This window comes from Ruditapes philippinarum, unplaced genomic scaffold (genome assembly GCF_026571515.1).
Source record: "Ruditapes philippinarum isolate M1 unplaced genomic scaffold, ASM2657151v2 ctg294_1_1_1_1, whole genome shotgun sequence".
NCBI classification, from domain to species: domain Eukaryota; kingdom Metazoa; phylum Mollusca; class Bivalvia; order Venerida; family Veneridae; genus Ruditapes; species Ruditapes philippinarum.
In genome coordinates, this window is record NW_026860937.1 from 124,020 (window position 1) to 147,027 (window position 23,008).

Sequence of the window (23,008 nt, forward strand, 5' to 3'; positions counted from 1 at the left end):
GTCTTATTAATTTGCTCCCTGTAGTAGCTTCAAGTACACAGAGTTTAAATGTCTTTTCAAAATAATGAAATAAAAAAGTACTTTTATCTACTTCCATTTCGTGACCGCTTCTTTCTTCTGCTGCCAGATTTTCGCAGCCATTTCAACTAAACCAGTCTTGCAAATTTAGACTTAAAATTATGTCAAGTAAAAATTTGGAAATTGGCTCACTGGTCATACTGAACAGATGAGCTGTCAAATGGTTTATAAATTGCCTTTCTATATACTCATGATAAAGGATGCTAACTTTTGGTTCCAGTCTTCTAAAGGGAAACAACTGTTACAAATTAAGATTTGTTTCTCATAATTATAATGAAACAAAATGTTTGAACGATCAAGAATTATTTTCTTCACAGTTGTCTGTAAAAGCCTATCCAGTAGTTGACTTTAAACCCTGGTGGAATATATATTGAAATTACGTGTTGTATTATATCCAGTAAAAACTGAGAACTGGAGACATGATGACTGGATGAAATCTCTTATTACTTTCGAAAGAGCTTCATTAAAGGGCATTATTTAGAGATTTGGATATTTCCCAGTATGAGGACAGCCAGTCTATGTCCTCAAGGAGCATGCTGGTGAATAATGTAAGAACATCTAAATATAGCTCGCCTGAAGGATGATGGAAACGGTCTCGGTAATGATGTACGGGAAATCAGTTTTGCATTTATATAATTACATTTGCTCCAGGTCTCCATTGAAATCAGTCATTAGTTATAAATTACACCAGACTGATACATCACACTTCTCTGAGTTGCATTTCAAAATGATGTCACATCCTTTGTCTAAATTTTACCATCATACATGGAGGGAGATACTGTACATATCCAGTAAATAAAGCTGCTGTTACCAACAGTGTAATTTATTTTAGGCCCTAATCCAGTTGAATGTTCTATTACTAATTTTTATGTCATTATCAAAATTTAAATATTTTAAAAATCGAGCTTCAAAAACTAATATTACAGCCCTCTGGTTAAATTGGTGCTGGTTTGGCTTTATTATACCTTTTAGCAAAGGTTGTTAAGATTCTGAGACTTAATTTTATATCTGGAACACCCGAGTGTCCCTAAATCACATATCATGAACACTCTGTCCCTTAATCTTATATCTGGAACACTCTGTCCCTTAATCTTATATCTGGAACACTCTGTCCCTTAATGTTATACTAGTATCATGGACACTCTGTCCCTTAATCTTATATCAATAACACTCTGTCCCTTTATCTTATATCTGGAACACTCTGTCCCTTAATCTTATATCTGGAACTCTCTGTCCCTTAATCTTATATCTGGAACACTCGGTCCCTTAATCTTATATCTTGAACACTCTGTCCCTTTATCTTATATCTGGAACACTCTGTCCCTTAATGTTTTACTAGTATCATGGACACTCTGTTCCTTAATCTTATATCTGGAACACTCTGTCCCTTAATGTTATATCTGGAACACTCTGTCCCTTAATCTTATATCTGGAACACTCTGTCCCTTAATCTTATATCTGGAACACTCTGTCCTTTTATCTTATATCTGGAACACTCTGTCCCTTAATGTTATACTAGTATCATGGACACTCTGTCCCTTTATCTTATATCTGGAACACTCTGTCCCTTAATGTTATACTAGTATCATGGACACTCTGTCCCTTTATCTTATATCTGGAACACTCTGTCCCTTAATGTTATACTAGTATCATGGACACTCTGTCCCTTAATCTTATATCTAGAACACTCTGTCCCTTAATCTTATATCTGGAACACTCTGTCCCTTAATCTTATATCTGGAACACTCTGTCCCTTAATCTTATATCTGTAACACTCTGTCCCTTAATCTTATATCTTTAACACTCTGTCCCTTTATCTTATATCTGGAACACTCTGTCCCCTTAATGTTTTACTAGTATCATGGACACTCTGTTCCTTAATCTTATATCTGGAACACTCTGTCCCTTAATCTTATATCTGGAACACTCTGTCCCTTAATCTTATATCTGGAACACTCTGTCCCTTAATCTTATATCTGGAACACTCTGTCCCTTTATCTTATATCTGGAACACTCTGTCCCTTAATGTTATACTAGTATCATGGACACTCTGTCCCTTTATTTTATATCTGGAACACTCTGTCCCTTAATGTTATACTAGTATCATGGACACTCTGTCCCTTTATTTTATATCTGGAACACTCTATCCCTTAATGTTATACTAGTATCATGGACACTCTGTCCCTAAATCTTATATCTGGAACACTCTGTCCCTTAATCCTATATCTGGAACACTCTGTCCCTAAATCTTATATCTGGAACACGCTGTCCCTTTATCTGGAACACTCTGTCCCTTAATCTTATATCTGGAACACTCTGTCCCTTTATCTTATATCTGGAACACTCTGTCCTTAATGTTTTACTAGTATCATGGACACTCTGTTCCTTAATCTTATATCTGGAACACTCTGTCCCTTAATCTTACATCTGGAACACTCTGTCCTTAATCTTTTATCTGGAACACTCTGTCCTTATCTTATATCTGGAACACTTTGTCCCTTAATCTTATATCTGGAACACTCTGTCCTTTAATCTTATATCTGGAACACTCTGTCCCTTAATCTTATATCTGGACACTCTGTCCCTTATCTTATATCTGGAACACGCTGTCCTTAATCTTATATCTAGAAGACTCTGTCCCTTTATCTTATATCTGGAACACTTTGTCCCTTAATCTTATATCTGGAACACTCTGTCCCTTTATCTTATATCTGGAACACTCTGTCCCTTAATCTTATATCTGGAACACTCTGTCCCTTTATCTTATATCTGGAACACTCTGTCCCTTAATCTTATATCTGGAACACGCTGTCCCTTAATCTTATATCTAGAAGACTCTGTCCCTTTATCTTATACTAGTATTATACTAGTATCATGGACACTCTGTCCCTTTATCTTATATCTGGAACACTCTGTCCCTTAATGTTATACTAGTATCATGGACACTCTGTCCCTTTATCTTATATCTGGAACACTCTGTCCCTTAATGTTATACTAGTATCATGGACTTTCTGTCCCTTAATCTTATATCTGGAACACGCTGTCCCTTAATCTTATATCTAGAAGACTCTGTCCCTTTATCTTATATCTGGAACACTCTGTCCCTTAATCTTATATCTGGAACACGCTGTCCCTTAATCTTATATCTAGAAGACTCTGTCCCTTTATCTTATATCTGGAACACTTTGTCCCTTAATCTTATATCTGGAACACTTTGTCCCTTAATCTTATATCTAGAAGACTTTGTCCCTTAATCTTATATCTGGAACACTCTTTCCCTTGACGAAGAGCCTGGAGTTATATAATAAAAAGACTTGTTTTATATCATTAATTTTTTGTTAGCTTAAGATTGGTCACATTCAATTATGTCATAGCAGAATACAGAAAGCATTTGAGTTCCGAGCTGTGGTCCATTGGAATACATGCATTAACCAATTGGAAAAAAAAACAACCAAGAAACTTGTGTATGTTTTAGAAGATCTTCTTTTGAAACTTTTAAATGCCTTGAACTTTTATCAAGAAAAAGAACCAGGGTCATAAATCAGTCTTGGTAGGATTTTATTAGCACAAGTTTCTCAGTAATACATTTAGCTTAATAAAGTTAATACTTTTCTCTAAAATCTGTAAAAGCTCGCTCAGTTTATGGAAGCCATTTGACTAAATTAAACAAAGTTGGTGTTAAAAAATTGACTTTTTGGGGAACTGCACAGTTAAAATCTATGTTGTACTGTTATTTTAAGGCGGAGAATAATGCTGATAAATTGGTAGGAAATCCAGTTAAAGGAAGTTTTAAATATGCTGGTAACTATATGTCATAGGAGAATAAAAATGTTTATATTCCAGCGTTGATGATTCCAAACAACAATGAGACCGATTTCTGCATTATATACGGTAGTTTTTCATGCAAATTTTTCTTTATATTTAGATGGGTTTTTTTGGTTTTCCTTTCTGCTGATCTGTTATTTTTAAGTGGCATTCAGCTATTCTAAAAGTTAAGTATGTTATTTATAGACATACTATTTCATATAATTGTCAAATCAAAAGAATAAGGTGTAAAATGAAATTAGCTGTTGATAAAATATTTAAACAAAAAGGAAGCCCCTCGATACCCCTCTACTCTCTATATGTAAATTAGTAAAGCGGACGATTCATTTCCTGATATTCTATTTTTAGAAACTAACATCACTAGTTTCCTATAAAGGGGTAGCTCTTAGGGCATTGTTTTAATAATTAAAAAAGGCGGATGCACCTTTCCAAGATCAAATTACTGAAATACTCAAGTTTGAAACAACACAGAATTGTTTTTCCTACAAAAATAAAAGCTGAAGGCAGCTTTAAAAGTCCAAAGCTAGTGTTGAATGTCTGATACAAATAGACCAATTTAGTATAATTGGAAACAATGTGAAACAAGAAGTGTTTATTTGCAGACAGATTGGCACTTTAAAACTACTCTTCACACAACCAAAATTAAGACGAGATTGACATAAAGAAAGCTTAGAGAAGGTATATAACATGTACATTGCAATATCCTTAAGCAGTGTAGCGAGTGTCAAAGTTAATTAGAAAATGTGACCAGTTTCTGTAGGACAAGGAATCCAATTTATGTCCAGCCATTTCCACAATACTTGTATAAAATGTTTTTTCCAACCATTAAAAAAAATTAATATGAGCGATGTAGAAAATAGTGTTTAATGAATTAAAATAGTCTGTTTTATTAAATTTGTTGAAACTGTAACCCTTAAGTGAATTGATGTATATCAAGTTTATATTAGCATCTGCATTGAATTTAATAATGGAACAGTGCATTATATGGTACAATGAGGATTCCTGTATGGATATTTCCCAATTTTTCACATTATGTGACTCCCCTGACAAAAATGGCAGCCATTCTTGGGGGTCATTATTCCATGATATAATAGACAAAATATGAAAATAAGCAAAGTGAATTGTTGAATAAGGTGACTTACATAATATTATATATATTATGTTGAAAAAAATGACAGCACCTTAACCATAAGATTTTATGGTATTATGGTATGATATTAAGACTGTACATTTGCTTAAGTACTAGTACATGTATATGGACATCGACCCTCAAAACCGCAGCCAGGGGAGGTAATGTCAGTACTATTTGAAAATCATTTATTGTGCCTGTTTAGATTGCACAGAAGTGTCAATGTGGTCAGCCTGGCTCTACTTTCAAGCCAATGTTCTCCTGAGTTCTTCAAAAGTTCAAACTATATCCGACTGGTATACATGTAGGGAAATCATTGTTTTTAGACATCAATAATTGAGTATTACAAGATCTATATTGTTTATTATAAACAGTTACCTATATGATCTCAATTCATCTCTAATAGTATATTGTAGCATTATTTTCAAGAATTAATAGACATTTTTATGTTTTAAACATCTCTATATTATCCTTGCAGGTGTTTAATTTTTGCATTTAAGCCCCCATTCCTGAATGTATTTAGCTCAATAGGTTATTAATCTGCCTTATCAAACCATTTTCTTATTGCACCTGATGTATGAATTGTGCAGCTGATGTCAAATTTATTTTTGCTCCAAATGCCATGCTTTCAGCTGACAAATATTTACATTGTATATAAAATAGGCTGATGAATAGAATATGCTGACTTCAGGAAAAGCATTTAAAACTGACACAAGGAAAGCTAAACATAAAACATATGCTGACAAATAGAATATATGAGTTATAGAATATTGTGATAAATAGAATTAGTTTACAAATAGAATAAGTTTATGAGTTGACAAATAGAATATGTGAATTCTAGAATACTCTGATATATAGAATTTAAGTTTATAAACGAAATAGGCTGACGAGCTAAAAATAAGTAATATATTGACTGTGTTCAAGTCTTTAATGAAGAATTTTGTAAAGTAGATATATAAATATAATTTTCCTAGAAATGTTGAAAACACTGATATATGGCTTGTTAATTTCTTGTTGACTTGTAATTTGATATTTGCGTATTTCAATTTGCAATCTCCATATGTGTTCTGATATATACCTATTCATGTATACATGAAATGTCTTTTTAGATCTATATAAGGATGGTTATTATTCCATTGTTAATACTTATTATTATTAGAGATAGAAACAAGCCATGCAGCTGCCTTTTAATACTGCAATAATAGTTCAGGAAAACTATTATCATTAGTTTTAGTGTATATACATGTATTGTGTGATGATTCTATTATATTGTATTGTATTGAAATACTAAGACATTAAAGGAATTCTTTTCTTATATTGTATTCATGGATAAATGAATGCTGATTAAATTTTGATTTTTAAAGTATTTGTCAATGAAGTCAGAAAACTGTTTTAGAGACTTTCGTCTTAAATACAAACTAAAGCTACAGTCTCACTTACATCCTGGCAGAGCCCCAGTAGACGTCCGGGGTGATCCGGGAACAACCGGAGTACATCCATAACTCTGCGGGAAACATCCAGCATTCGACCCCGGATGGAATAAAATATTTAATATCACTGGGATGATCCGGGAAGTATAGCTTTGCCAGCTTCATTCTTAGCTCTGCCGGGAACGACTGGGGTTACACCGGGGAAGCACTGTATCTCTGCGGGCACAAAACGGGGATGGTCAGGTGCATGATATAGCCGGTAGAGCCCTGGTGAATGCTGGCAAAGCCCCGGTTAAGGCCAGCAGAGCCCCGAGGATGCCGGCAGAGCCCCGGAAGATGACCATCAAGCTTTGGTCCTGGTAGAGCTCCGGCAAAGCTCAGTTCATTTCAAAAGAATCACTACAATTTGCGATGATTTCACTTGTTTGTATTAAAACCCTTCCCATGTCCCTTTTATCCAGTCTTGCATAAGGATTTTTCAAAAAATCATCATGAATTACTGTACTGGAACAATAGATATAACATTAAATAAAACTTATGTATCAATGTAATCATTTTCTCGCGTTTTCATTCCAACGGGGTTTTACCGGGAGTCTGCCAGCATCGTCCTGGGCTCTGCCTGGATCGACATGTGCTCTGCCTGGGTCAACCTGGGCTCTTCCGGCGTCATCCGGGAATGACTGGGGAAGCGACGGCATGAACCATAGCTTCACCTGGTCTCTGCCTGGATGGTCCAGAGCCCATCCTGGGTGGTTAGTTGGGAATTACCGTCCTGCTGCAGAGGTAAGTGTGACCGCAACATAAATTCACCCCTGATCATCCCAGTAACTTACCGAGGTAGTCCTGGGCTCTGCCGGGAGTAGGTGAGACCGCAGCTTTAACTGTCAACAGAGGATGATAGTTTGAGATCTTATCATCTACCCAGACTTTAATGTGTTAGGAATTGAATGCACAGACACTGTCCTTGTGTTCTTACCTATTTTTAACAGAAAGTAACTTAAATGTTCCTCCCTGCTCTGTGAATGTTGAATCCTGATGAAGACTAGACTTATTCTTCTCCCTGCCCTGTAGGAGAGCCGTCATGAATATGTCAGGTGTCTAATGGGTGACACCATAGACCTTAATTAGTCACTTCTATATTTTCTTTGAAAACTGTTAGAATTTTTCCTTTTGACTACTTACAATGCATAAATTTCTCTTTTGGTCTATAGTTACCACAGTAAACACTTTTTTTGCCAAACTACACTGCACTTATAAACTTCCCTTTTGACCAACATCAGTGCACTTATTTCCCTTTTGGCCAACTACAATGCACTTATTTCCCACAATGCACTTATTTCCCTTTTGGCCAACTACAATGCACTTATTTCCCTTTTGGCCAACTACAATGCACTTGTTTCCCTTTTGGCCAACTACAGTACGCTCAGCGCGACTTTTTCAAAACCCGCGTGACCCCGCGGATGAGGTTTACCACGGACAAAAATTTGCTCAGATATTGTCCGCGTGACCCCGCGGACAGAAAATTTTCACCACCGCGGACATAAATCGGCGGCTGAAACCGTTTCCCCCGCGGAACGCAGTGGTAAATTGCGGAGGAACGCGGCGGTCAAACACCGGTCAACGCGGTGGAAACCTTAAATTTAAAAAATTAATTACTGTATTTAAACATCAGTATACGTACGTACATGTACTGTAACATGTACTGTACATATACATGTAACTATATGTAAAATCATCGTCGGATACCCACGGCCGAACCATTAACATTTATCAGCCGTGGGATTTTTTGCCGATATTCAGTCGATAAGAGGTGTGTCAAAGGCAGTTATTTCATTGGCTGCCTCACGATTTCATGAGGCGATTAAAACCAATCAAAACGCTCGTTCTGTACGACGTTCGGTATTACAGACAATATTTCGACAACCATAGGCGACGTGAAAAGTTCAACATCGAAAAATTAAACAATTTCCAGCTAGAAAGTACATATATGGCACAAAAAAAAGAATTGTGTTTTTAGGACATATGTACGTATAGATAATTTACTTTTACAGCGTGATGTTTTCCTTTCTGATTGATATCTGCTTGCAGAAGAACTGATTTGGCGATAGTTTTTGCCATTGATTTTAGCAAGACACGTACAACAGTTTTTAACCGTGGGCGCTGCCATTTTGTTTCTTGTTTTTTTACCTCCTCTGTTGAAGAATATAGATTTGTTAAACGCGATGTCATTGGTAAATATTTTACGCACCTGTTGCTGTATATCGACGCAAATCGATTCATTTTACCCACGGTTGATTGCATGTTATGTGACATGTTTATCAATCGTGGGTATCCGACGATGATGTAAAATGTGTTTGTTTTCTTTCTTTTTGTTGTAATAAAAGTACATGTACAAATGCAGTGCTTTTTCTTGTTCTTCTTCTTTTTATTGTGTTGGGTAATGTATAATATGTTATTTATGTCCTGTCTTGTATTCACACTCATCGACCTCTTACAGGACATGTACTGTAGCGTCAGTCATCATTGAGAAATCAGCACAAATGTCCTTTTTTTTACTAAGTATCATATTTATGGCTCCCATATAGTTTAACAGCAATAATACTTATAGAACCACAAGGAATGAACAAGTAAAGATGACAGTGATAAATGACGATTTCAGTTGTAAAAATATTGGTATGTGGACGAATAGTTTTGTGGACGTTTATAACAAAAATATTAAAAACAACAACAAAATCAGGTACAGCTGTAATTATTTTTATTTCAAATTCCGTTCAAATAATTTAACGTATAATAACATTTAAGGAGACGATTGTGGTCAATTTTCAAGTCATTGTGTAAAAAAGATGACGTTAAAAAATAATAAAACGTCTATTATTTTTGGAGGTTAATTTATACTGACCAACTGACCATGGCGTTCCCCCGCGGGAAACGGGTGACTGATTTTATCGATAAATGAAGAACGGTCGTCAGAATTTTGTCTGCGGTGGAAATAACTGAACAACGGGGATCGCGGGGAAATTAGGCTTCTCATCGCATACGAACCCCCGCGTTTGTCCGCGATAAAAAAAAATCGTCCGCGGTGGTATCGCGGAAAAAGCAAAACCCGCGGTGAGCGTACTGTACAATGCACTTATTTCCCTTTTGGCCAACTACAATGCACTAATATTTCCCTTTTGGCCAACTACAATGCACTAATATTTCCCTTTTGGCCAAATACAGGTCGCTTTTTCTAGCTTCACTTTTGGCTACAGTGTACTATTAAGCTTTATATTAGGTAAAGTGTATTAATTCCCCTTTTGATCTACTTTGTGCATTTATTTCTCTTTTGATCAACTACAATGCACTCACTGACTTTCAGCTTCCCTTTATACAACTTACACTTCATTGATTTCCCTTTCGATCTGTGCAATGATTTCCTTTTTTGGTCAACTACAGTGAATTAATTTCTATTTTTAGAAACCACATGTCAACAAAGTCTACTGTACCTAAAATTGCAAGCTGCATGAACTATTTCACATTCTATATTAATAGAATGGTATTAAAATGTTGGCTGCTATGATTGACCTTTTCATAATAACAAATAATTATCCCTTATTTGGTTGATTTCCTGAGGGGAAAAGTTATGAAAATGTCTCCAAACTAATTTCCGCCAACAAGGGGGATTTATTTATATTATTCCAGTGATATAGGCTGCAGTGTTTACATACCTGATTTCTGTTTATATAGTGTTAATAATTGATAAATCTATGGCATTACTAAATTCATTTCAGACTATATTAGACAGTAATAGACACACCTATGTTACCAGAATAGAAGCAGCTATGTCTGGACTGTCCTCACATTTGTACAATTACTGGTAACTGCCTTAATTTAGCTATTTGATATTGAAACCTTTAAATGACAATGGAGCATTCCATATGATAGCAGGACAAGTTTATTTTAGAAATTTTATGAGTTAATCCTATATAATAACATGCAAAATATCATAAATTCTCGATTTGGATATGAACAACTGGCTGAATAGCAAACAGTAGGGACACTGATAAGATGGCACAGATGTGCCAGATGATCTTGGTCTGCACTGACTGCATAGGTAGAATCTGTTGCTACATGTACCTGGAGCAAACTTAGGGTTTAGGTTTCATGCATTGGTGATAGAAAATAAATGTCTAAACTTTCAGTATATCTTGCAGACAAATATTGTCAATTATGATGTGGTTGAGTAGTTATTGGTTAACATATTGAATTAGTTACAGAACCATGCAGGCTACTTGGGGCTCAAACCCCACATCAGAGGCAAGCTGCTGTGTCCTTGAGCAAGGAACTTTACACTCATTGCTCATTACTGGTTGGTTACAAGAACAGATTAAAGAGTGCATCTTAAAGTTTCCTACACAATCAAACAAAAATATTAAATTCTGTGTAAAAGAAACATTGTTCCAACGGGTCTTTTCCTTTCCAGGGGATATTTGGATTCCACTTTTTTCATTTTTTTCAATCTGTATGTCTTGAGAGAAGAAAACTGCAGGGATTCTGAGATATCTTGGAGTAGATGATAAGATTATATTGGCCATTACATGAGTTTATTATCATGACATAGGGTGCTGTATATTAAAAAAAGGCCAACTGAGGTGATATCTAACAAAAACCACTTGTACAAGACCTACCAAACAGTGTTAACTTTAGTTTAGAGATTATGTTCATTGATTAGAGATTATATTATTTATGGCAATTTTAAAGCATAAATTTTAGTGTAATATCATAAATTTATGATATGTGGATATTTTTGTTAACCCAACCCAAGACTTTTGTTCCTGATGATGTGCTGTTAGAAATGTTCATCGGGCTTTAAAAATTATATTATTTTTAGATCAGAGATTATGGATCATGAGGCAAAGTAAAATGAGTGAGTCTAAAAAAGTGTTGGAGCACCACACAAAATACCTTACTCCGGTATATACCAGACAAGGCGCTGATTGGTCAAGTTCTACATTAATGATTAAATTGTACACAATCTCAAAAACTTTCCAGTCCTGTCTTGTTTAAATCATGTCATTGGAATCTATTTAAAACTTAAAACAAAGACAAAAAACCATATATATTGTATTTTAATTTTCACAAAATGTTATCATTCTTACAAACATTGGAAATGACATTATTTATGTTCTCCTGAGCCAGAATTGATGTATAAATATTTAATAAGATTTAGAGACTCTGTAGAGAAAATTATGTAATATTTTGGAGCATATTTTATAATGTAGGGGGTATGAGTACATGTCTGTTATTACTTATTTATGTTTCATAGGATAATGGAGTGTTTAATTAGAGATGAGATTCCCAGGCAGGGGAGCATAATTAGTGAGATTGCTTCACTTAGCATGTGATGACATTGTTGTAAAATGTTTCTGCTTACAAACTTTGTATAATATTCATGATATTATCATAGTTACATTCTTTTGTGCCTAGAATGAAGTATTTAAATGTTTACAGACCTCTATATACAATATATATCTCTTATATCAATGTTGCTTAGTTCATAAAATGATAATATTTTTTCCGGCATTGAGTTTGGAACTGACCTGATTGCAAGTTTTACAAGTTAATGAAGGTTACTTTAATGTTTGACAAGAAAGTGCTGCTGCGTAATCAGTGGTCTCCGTTACCTTAAATTATTGCGTGTCGTCATTTAGAACCTAGTCCTAAAGTTGGACACGAAATTCAGTGTTATAAGCTGCATCATTTAAGTGGATTTTTTCTTCTTTGTTAAAAATTGCATATTTGAGGTCATTTATATTCCTTGAGGTTTCTGATTTATAAATTAATTTTCGGTACTGGCTAAGATTATAATTGTGCCCTCACTCTACCTGCAGTACTTTCAGTGCTTTGATTTTGGAAAACATGGCAGCCACAATTTGTAGCTAACAAAACTTTGAACCAGTAACCACTTGATTAAACAAACAAGCCAGACTCTGAAGATTTACTGGCAACTGTTTGATTAGAAACACTTAAAAAAGAATAATGTTTGTGCAATTTATAATTTCAGAATGAGCAAAATGTTTTGTTATGCAGTTGGAGTCAAGAGGGGCTGTTGTAGCATTTCTTTCATGTTGTCATCACATTGTCATTATTCCAAGTGTTAATGTGTTTTCCAGCAGTTATTGCGCAATAATCTAGAAAAGAACAATTTGGTGGCTAATTATAAAGAGTTAATTGTGATTATCAACAGTTACATAATAATGTTATTGTAGAGGTAAAATAAAGTTCCTTTATTTTTGGAGAGCTTTTCTAAGAGCTTAAAGGGGCAACATTCGCTGCCGCGGCAGCGAGTATTTGTGGGTGTGACTAATCAGTGGTGTAAAATCCCCCAAATAAACTAGACTTACCTTGAGTCGACGTTTGGTTGGGATTCTATGTAGTCATACAGCAACTGGAGGGATCAAATGAGATGTGCGCATACCGTGACCCGAGAACATTCAGTATTTAAAGCATTAAGCAAAATAATTTTTGCTTCAATAAAATAAAAAACTAAATGCAAAATGCATTAAAGAATGTGTCACACACATTCAGGGAGGGATGGGCGGGCATTTGATCCTCCAGTTGCTGTATGACTACATAGAATCCCAACCAAACGTCGACTCAAGGTAAGTCTAGTTTATTTGGGGGATTCTATTACGTCATACCAACTGTCCGTCTCAAATGAGACTTTAAAGCAAATAGCAAAAATTTTTTGCATGAACGGAAAAAAATAAACATTCACATACCAACACGATTCATTCGTCAATCCTGTGAACACTGCAGTTTCGTAAAGACTATCTTTAATAGGTTTATCGTAGTATTTTGCAAAAGTTGCTTCATTTGACCAACCTGCTACTTTCATGATTTCTTTAATTGGAATTCCAAACATTTAGCTCTTGATACAGATGCTCCTCTTATACTATGAGATTGAAATCTTTTAATGTCAATGCTGATAAAAACATAACTGATTTTAGCCATCTACTTATAGTTGTAGAAGTAACAGCTTTATGTGGTTTCATATAACTGACAAAAAGTCTTGACTCACTTCTCGAATATGTTTAGTCCTGTTTATGTATTCAAGAAAAACACTATACACACATAACCTCCTATCTGGAGTATATTTTTTCAATTGAAGAACTGGATTATCTCTGCCTTTTCTTAGGACTGTTTTAATAACCCGCAATATTGTACAGTAATAGAATCCTGATCTTGCCTTAGACCATCAATAGTTATTAAACTTAATGAATGAGACCGACTTGCTTGAGTCAGAGCTATTAACATAGCTAACTTCCAAGTTAGCTGTTTCAAAGACAACCTATCTACTGGTGACAATGTCTTTAAATAACACAGTACCTTTGAACATCCCAGTTTCATTATATTTACTTTTTGGTGGACATAAATTAAACACACCTGTCATAAATTTAACCACTAAAGGATGAGCACCTGCTGTAAAACCATCTTCAGTAATACATAATGAAGATAATGCACTTCTAGCTGTATTTAGGCTATCATACTTGTAACCAGAATGAAATAAATCTGTCAAAAAACTTATAATTATTGTCTACAGTAACTTGAAATTTATCAATTTTCCTTTTACTACAGAATTCCACCCATTTGTGGATATACGATGAATATTGTTTTTTGGTGGAATGTCTCCACGATGCCATGATGATGTCGGTAGACTCTGATGAAATCTGTCTACTTTGGAACAATTCCCTGACAAACGACATACCATTAAGTGTAGATGACCTACTAGTGGATGAACTTTCTTTGTATTTGACAGATAAGTGTGTCTGTAGTCACTTTCAAAACATAAGGTACTTCTATTAACAACTGCATTACTGCTGGATACCAATACTGTGTTATCCAAAGAGGTGCCACCAGTATCATTTCCCCTTTGTCTTCTCTCAGTTTCTGTACTGTTCGACCAACTAAACTGAAAGGAGGAAATGCATAAATTAATACATCTGACCAACACAAAGAAAAAAAGCATTAATTGCCTCCGCTTCTGGATCAGGTTTCCAGGAAACAACCGATCAACTTGTTTATTCAATCTAGAGGCAAACATGTCAATTATTGGCACTTCAAATAATTTCACAATTTGTTTAAAAATATTTTTGTTAAGTTGCCATTCAACATTTTCATTGAAATTTCTACTTTGAAAATCTGCCTCATTGCTAATACAGGAATGTGTGTAGCAGAAAGCCATATATTTTTCTTTAAACACCAAAGCCATATTTCTTTGGCATATTTATTACAAAGTTCAGATTTTATACCACCTTTATTTGTGATATAAGAAACAACACAAGTATTATCTGTATAAATTTTTACATGAATGTCTTTTTTGTGCAAACAAAAAGATTTGACAGCATGGCAAACTGCTAACAATTCGAGAACATTAATATGAAAAAACAGATTCTAGACAGGTCCATCTACCTCCTATTTTTGTTCCATTACAAATACCTGCCCAGCCAACTAAACTTGCATCCGTTGTAATAGTCAAATCTGGATTGCCATGACTAATATGTCTTTTTTCGGTGGCTAGATTGTCAATCCACCACTTAAGTTTCTCCCTTCATTTCATCTGATATAATCATATATGCATTGTAATTCCCTTTATTTTGCTTTAAAGCCAAAATTTTTTCATTCTCAATTTGTCTATAAAACAAAGGACCATTTTCTACAGCTGAAAAGGTAGAAATCATAAGGCCTATAACCCTCGCAACTTGCTGAATTTTTTCCTTTTTCTGTCTATACAACACTTTGCATTCTTGGACAACTGTTTGAACTTTATCTAACGGTAAAGTAACAATCATATTGATGGAATCAATATCATTTCCCAAAAATGTAATTTTATTAGTTGGGATAAGAATAGATTTCTGGGATGAACAATAAACCCTAATTTCCCATCAAATTAACTGTATCTGTAATATTCAGATGACATTCATCACATGTATCTCCAAGAAGCAGAGAATCATCAATAAACCCTGAATTAACATGTCCAAGCATGCGAAGTGATGCATAAACTGGCTTCATCAACTTTGTAAAAATTCTTGGGGCACAAGAAATACCATTAGGCAGGCATACATATGAAAATATTTCCCATCTTTTTGAAATCTTAACTTAACTTGTTGTTCCGTAGCTATGGGAACTGAATAATATGCATGTCTTAAGTCTCTACACTTGCAAAGAAACAATTAGGTTTTACCAGTTTAAGGGCAGACTCAAATGTCTCCATTTTAAAATGATGATAAACAATACTCTCATTTAATAATTTAAGATTTAATATCATTCTAAACTCGTCATTCTTCTTTTTGACTAAGAAAATTGGAGAAATAAATTCATTTTCATGATGATCAACTTCAATCAAAACATTCATATCAATCATTTTATTTATTTCTTGATCAATAATTTTACTTTCATTTTCACTGAAATTATTCCTTGTACATACGTAATTGACAGGATCATGCCCTTCTAAAAATTCAATATGACAATGCTTAACTATGTCTAATATATTTTCATCACTTGTCAATTTTCTCCAATTTTCTTCAAATAATTTCAATCTACCTGCCTGAAAAATATTACTGACCTGATTTACTTGTTCTTGTACCCCACACGGGAGTTTTTTTGGTGGTGGAACGACTGAAGAACCATGACCTGGCCTAAAATAACCTCTGCCAGTACCACGAGAAAACATGCCTGGCCGACCACTACGTCTTCTACCAAATGGCCTAAATGAAGGATTTCTTCCAACATCTCTACCAATTTTACTTATGTCCTGGATATCCTTCACACTTTTGTTAATATCATCACCATACAGGTTTTCTGTAAACGGTAGGCTTGCAGAAGTCAAAGGGTAATATCGTGGATCTAAATCCGAACGATGGCATTCCTTCCTCTTGTTGTTAATGAGTTTGTTAGACTGCCCAACAAAAGCAAGGGCATTTGTGCCCCATTCAATTGACTGGGTATCTAATTTTTCCCCTTCTTTATCCAACAATTTGGAAATGTTTATAGCAGCCTTCACAACAACATTTTGTATGGCTTGAAATTTCACATCGTCAGACTGTGATTTGGGGTTTCAACAAACGCCATATGCAACCGTTCACCTTAGTTTTCACCAATGACTCACAATTAACGGGTCTGTGAATTTCTTTAACAATGTTTGACAAAGAATCCTCAGCAATACCATTGCGGAAAGAATTGTTTACAAAAAGTAGCAAGATCGTCATTTATTTCAGTGTCACATTTTTCCGCACTCTGAAATTTGTCACACAAATTCCTAAATATGTCACTCTCATTACAAACCCTCTTGCGTGGTGGCTGGGAATCTTCACCAGACTCGCTGACATTGGACAAGACGCTATGACCGTCAGAAACCCATCATTACAACTGTCGTCAGGATAACAATATTCATCATATTCAACATACAAATCGTCTACCCTTTTTGATAAACTTTCAAGTTTAGAACCTTGTTTTGTTACGTTAGTGTTTAGTTCTTGCAAAATTTTAATGACTTCGTCATTTATTTTCTCAGGTGGTTGACTTTTCTGAGTGGACACTTTACCACGAGACTCATTTTTACGACCCTCGGACGCAACAGATTTACTAGACGACAACAATTTATCAGGTTGTTTATCGACATCTTTAGTCATGTTCGAACCAGATGTTCCTTGACTAATTACTTTTCTTCCCGATGTAGAGGCATCCGCCATCTTGAAAAGCACATGGAATGAAAATCTCAAAGCCGAAAGAAAAAACTGAAGTTTATGCCTCGCATAAACAAAATATATATCAAGAAAAGAAATTAAATTGATACTGTAAGAATACAATATCTAATTTATCAGAAAATATGAAATAAAATAGATTAACCGCGTTAATCTAGGAATAGAGATTATAACTCTCGGTCTAATAAACGAACCACGTCCGTTCGGTACGGTATCAAAATGCGTACTGAATGTTCTCGGTCACGGTATGCGCACATCTCATTTGAGACGGACAGTTGGTATGACGTAATAGAACTGTCTGTTATAAACCATGAGCTAAAATAGAATGCAGTGTTAACCTGCAGAGAGAATGTAAACAAAACAGCTGATTTTACACAGAAGAGGTTTAATGGATGTTTTATATAACTCAAAGATTAATCAGATTAATTAAAAGACATTATCAAGCCATCTTGTCCAGATATTATTTTTGAAGTCAGTTGTTTTTCATCAAGTCAGACAACTATGTCCAAATCCAAAGGATGTGCCTTACATGGGACATTTCTTTTAAGAAAAACTGCTAAAAATGATCTTGACAGGAATTTAAAATATTCTATTAATATATAAAAATTTTATACAAATGATAAACATTTATGAAATGTAATTTTGACTACAAGATATTTACAACAAAATATAGTGTAAATGAAATATACCTGGAAGTTACATTTACTGTTTTCATGAAGTTTAAACCATTTAAATACAAGTTGAATCAGTACTTTGAAATTAAAAAAAATCATAGATTCATGGATTATTGTAAATTTGTTGGATATAAATACTTTTTGATAAAGTAAGATCAGTAAAAGTAATTGTTTTTTCTTATCAATGTGTCGTCTGCTAAAAATCTCCCTCCCTGAAATATATATCGTCTGCTACAAATCTCTCTCACTGAAATAAACACTGCCACGTGCATCTGTTTACTACTGAAGGTTCATGACCTGTAATGATCAGTTGGCTCCTCCCATGGAAATTCAAATTTCAAATTTGACAGCCAGTATTTTTTTCCAGAAACACACTTAACAAAGTTTTATTTTGAATAATTTTGGTCAATCTATATCAAGAATATCTATGCCTACATACATGCCAAGTGTTGTTTAAATGCATTTGGTAATTAATCTTAAATCTTTGAAAAAGGGTCCCTGAAGTGAAGCATGCATAAAATTAATAAGAAACCTGCCCTCACTAGCGCCATCTGCTGGCTTTTATACAGTCCTACGCACAAGCCCAAGATTTCCAGTTTTCCCCCAAAATTTCCTATCTCTGGCCAGTGATGAGCATTTAATTATAATTACACGGCTTGTCACTGTATTACTGATAGCAGCACCATTGAATGTTTTATGATCCTATCATGTTTCAAGAAAGTATAGTTTAAGCTGGAAGACTAGAAAACATTTTAGATGTAAAGAAAAACTAATATTTAACTTTTTAGTGTAAAGAAGACAAATACAAATTGGATTACAGTAAAAAAGGTTTTTAATCACTTACAACTCACAATGAAAATGATTTTGTAAATTACTTTCATATTAAAGGCATATCATACCTCAGTGATTTACATTCTTTTTTTTTTTCAGAAGGAGCAAAATAATGTTTAGTAATGATAATAATGGATTCAAAGCATTATTGAAGCTTATCATTCAATCTAGTAGGGAAAGAGATGAATGTGATTTTTTTTATAAAAAAGGTACCAAAATGATACAAGCAAAAAGTAAATAAAGTTTTAAAAGTAAAATTCTAAGTTCAGAGAGGAAATATCTCTTGAAATAAGGAAAGTTATAAACCATGTCATGCATGATGTGAGTAATGACAAAGGAAAATTATCTTAAGTCTAGAGTTGATGTCATTTATAATAACAAAGATAATTGTTAGAAATATATTAATTTTCAATAAATCCCTAATTCAAAAATGAAATGGAGATAATTCTAGAAATACAGGACTAATGAGTTATAAATCTAATCCCATATAGGTGTTGATAAAAAAACATTTTTATGCCGCCGAAGGGAGGCATATTAAAATCGCACCGTCCCTCTGTCTGTCTGGACGTCCGTCTGTCTGTGCGTCCCCACTTCATTCCTATCCGGACTATAACTTTGTCATGCATGGAATGATATTTAAATAACTAGGCATTAATGTCTACCACATCAAGACGATGTGTCGCGTCCAAGAATTACGTCCCTACCTCAGAGGTCGAGGTCACACTAAAATTTTGAAGTTTCACTTTATCACAATAAAAGTTAATAGGTTCACACATTGTGTCCGGAATGTAACTTTGTCATGCATGGAAGAATTTTAAAATAACTTGGGATAAATGTCTTCCACATCAAGACGATGTGTTACGCGTCAACTTATCACGCCCCTACCTCGAAGGTCAAAGTCACACTACCATTTTGAAGTTCACTATATCAAAATTAGAGTTTATAGTTACACACATTCATGTCCGGACTGTCATGCATCAAAGTATTACAACATAACGAGGCATAAATACCTTCCACATCAAGACGACATGTCGCGACTAAGACCCCTATCCCTACCTTCAAGGTTAAGGTCATCCTTATAGTTTGAAGGTATTCATTCATTCTAGAAGAGTTTGAAGATACACATTCATGTCCGGCATGCATGGAAAACTTTTATAATAACTTTTGCACAAATGCCTACCACATCATGACAATGTATCGCAGCAAAGGGTTATGTCCGTCTGTCCGTTTGTGTGTCCCAACTTACACAACAATCATGACTGTCCAGTATGTAACTTTATCATGCATTGAGGGATTTTGAAATAACTTGGCACAAATGTCTATCTCATGACAACATTCTGTCGTATCCAGGAACCATGTCCCTTCTTCAAAGGTCAGGGTTACACTTATACACTATCACAATAAGAGATTATAGGTACAATAATACAAAAAAAATATTAAGCAATTAGTTACTTTCATCCTATTTTCTTTTCATACTACCAGTCCTGCATGCTTGAGAAACTTTTTCGGGGGCATCGTCACTAATCTTGTGTGACAGCTCTTGTTGAAGTCCGAATTTAATAAGGAAAATTCTAAGTATAAAGGGATAATGATTCTGAAAATATTGATGCTAGAGTAATGAAGCTTGCCATGTTATTGTTTAAAGTTATAAAATATCAATTTTTATTTTAAAAAAAAGTTTAATGGGGGAAATAATCCTGGAAATATTCCTGCTACAGTTATGAATCTTGTCACACATGATAAGGAAATATATTTGAAGTTAGAAGTTGATACCTTAAGAAATAAAAAAGAAAGTAAAAGTAACATTTTTTGAGAGGAAAAAATTCATGGGGAGATAATTCTGGAAAAATTGGTGTTTGAGTAAAAAAACAACATTGTCACATATGATGTAGTTGATGATGAGGAACACATGTTTGAAGTTTAAAGTCAACACTTTAATATGAAATGAAGATGTTAGAGTAAAATATAACATTATTTTACGTTCAATGGGATATAGTTCTGGAAATACTGGTTTCAGAGTTTTGCACCTTATCAAATGATGTGGATGATGATTAGGAATATACATGTATATTTGAAATTGATACCTTAAGAAATAAAGAAGTTATAGGCGCATAAACATTAATTGAAAGTATGGACGCTGACGTCGACTTGCAAACCGAGGTGAGTAGGACAACTCACCACATTCTTAGTATAGTCGAGCTAATACTTACTTGGTCATTTTAGTTAAGAGTCTTGCACTTTGCAGTAAAAGTTTCATCTATGAACAGTTTTTTGTTTTTGTTTTTTAGCGAGCCGGGAGGGGGGTTCAGTCAGTAACATGAGTAACAGTGACACTTAACTATTGAACTTTATTTATTATTAATTTAAAAAATTATCATAATTTATGTTATAAAGTATATTTACAAATAATTGCTAAGTTTCACAATTCAATTGGGCCACAGACCCATTTACAAAAGAAAGGAGAAAAAAACATTGATAAATTTAGTGAGTGTATCTTCTATAGAAATTTGATCCTTCAAAGTTGGGGCCATTAGATAAGAATACAGAGGGGCAATAAATAATGACAAAACTCAACTCAGTGGACGTGTTAATGGGAGATATACAGTTAATAGTGATTTACTAGCTGATAAGCCCTTACTGAGATTCAGCAGGCTGGAAGGGTTTATGCGTAGGACTGTATAGTCCAGTTGGGCCTTTAATTTAACATTACAATATTCTGAGATGTCACTAGAACTGTTGATAAAATATTTGCCATGTTTTTCTTTCATTTCTACCTTAAATTCATTCCTACATTGGTTAATGAATTCTTACCATGTTTCCACAGACGCTTGGGGGTCAGATCCTGCCCCCCAACGTGATACTCCCCTGTAAACACTCTATCAAAACTATTTTAATATTTAAACACGAATGGGACATCTATTACAACTATAAAAATGGTTTTCAAACAATTTTTACATATATGAAAAAAATACCGTATACCATCAAGTCTCAATAAAGATACTGTTGGTTCATTCCTCCCAGGGACTGTGGATTTTTTTATGCGATGGATGTAGTTCGTAACTTTTAAATGATGCAGAGGGTTGCATGTAAGGTCTTTATTCACCACTAAAGCTGGAAAGTCACCATATTTCTTTGAATATGGAATCAACTGGTTCAAAACTCAATGAATAAAAAAAAAAAATCATGCAAAGTATTAAAAACAAACATTAATTTTTCTTTAAATTACCAAAGTTTATTTATCTTAGTTCATTTTTCTGAACATTTGTCCTTGCCTGACTGTCGTAACAAACTATAATTTCTTGGCGTGTGTAGATACATTAGAAATTATTTTATTCAGAGAAATAAACAGATTACAACATAATAATTCTTTTATTTTTAGAATACAATGAGATAAAATCACTTTGTAAAAAGGCATGGCACTAATTACTGTTAATGGAAAGGAGGGTTGTAAACAGATTAGCCTAATGGTTATTAAAAGAGGCGATTCTATGAAATATATTTCAACAGCGCAATGTTTATTGAAGCATGCATTTTTCGTCAGGTTTGGTGAGGGATATAGAATAAACAGTTAATGTAAATAGTGACAGACTGCGTTTAAGATATGAAGATGCGATAGATGTCAAAAAATAAAGCTTTCAGTATGTTAGTCTGCAGAATGGTGTACATTATGTTCCATGTTTGTTGTTTTTACCTGTCACTGAAACATTTTAAGATATCGTAACTTTGTTAGTTTATGTTAGGCGACAGGAAAGTAGATTGAATAGTTCTTTGAAAGGCAGAATAGAAAGTTGTTTGTTGATACGAGAAAAGAGATTTTGTAATCAAATTTTATCAAGAAACTTAAAAGATGCTCCTCGTAGTGAAAAAAAAGTATTAAAGACAACAAAAATTATTGTGTATACAGTTAATTTGCTTCAGATATAGCAGTTAAAAGAGTTAACATTTATAAGAGCTCAGCTCTTTAATGTAAAAGAAATACTCAAAGAAGATGAAGAACCAATATCCTTGGAACATAAACTGCTGCAAAATGTTTGTTATAATCATACTGATGAAGTGAATTGGATTCGAAGATGAAAAGAACATAAACCGAGTTACTAAAATATGCAAGTCAATCAAAGTCCAAATCTGATATGAATGAAATTATTACAATTTTTGTTTTGCAGATTTCCAAGGTGGTGCCCTCTATAAAGACTTATGTCTTGTTTAAATGTATTGTTACATGCTAACTGTGTTGACACTTTTTGTTTCCCTGTACCCCATTTTGTTATTTCTTGTCAAAAGTAGGTAAGTCCTTTCCAC

The 23,008-nt window shown here is 34.2% G+C and overlaps 2 protein-coding genes across 2 annotated transcripts in view; one reads left to right on the forward strand and one right to left on the reverse strand.

Moving 5' to 3' along the window:
• The window catches only part of LOC132713982 (uncharacterized), an 88,396-nt gene that overhangs the window by 37,021 nt on the left and 28,367 nt on the right, over positions 1-23,008 (forward strand). The gene's annotated exons all lie outside the window — the stretch shown is intronic.
• LOC132713987 (uncharacterized) lies at positions 14,039-17,192 on the reverse strand. The gene is made up of 3 exons (XM_060696725.1): positions 16,815-17,192; positions 16,067-16,543; positions 14,039-14,413 (listed from the first exon to the last, which is right to left on the reverse strand). The coding sequence occupies exons 1-3, from the start codon at positions 17,190-17,192 to the stop codon at positions 14,039-14,041; spliced, it is 1,230 nt and encodes a 409-aa protein (XP_060552708.1).

What these genes read in the sequence shown, in the direction of transcription:
- LOC132713987 (XM_060696725.1), bottom strand. Translation starts at nt 17,192, where the DNA reads ATGGCGGATGCCTCTACATCGGGAAGAAAAGTAATTAGTCAAGGAACA. An exon ending in GTCCAATGTCAGCGAGTCTG is followed by an intron (nt 16,544 to 16,814) that starts GTGAAGATTCCC and finishes CCCAAATCACAG; the next exon opens with TCTGACGATGTGAAATTTCA. An exon ending in TACAAGAACAAGTAAATCAG is followed by an intron (nt 14,414 to 16,066) that starts GTCAGTAATATT and finishes TCCTCCTTTCAG; the next exon opens with TTTAGTTGGTCGAACAGTAC.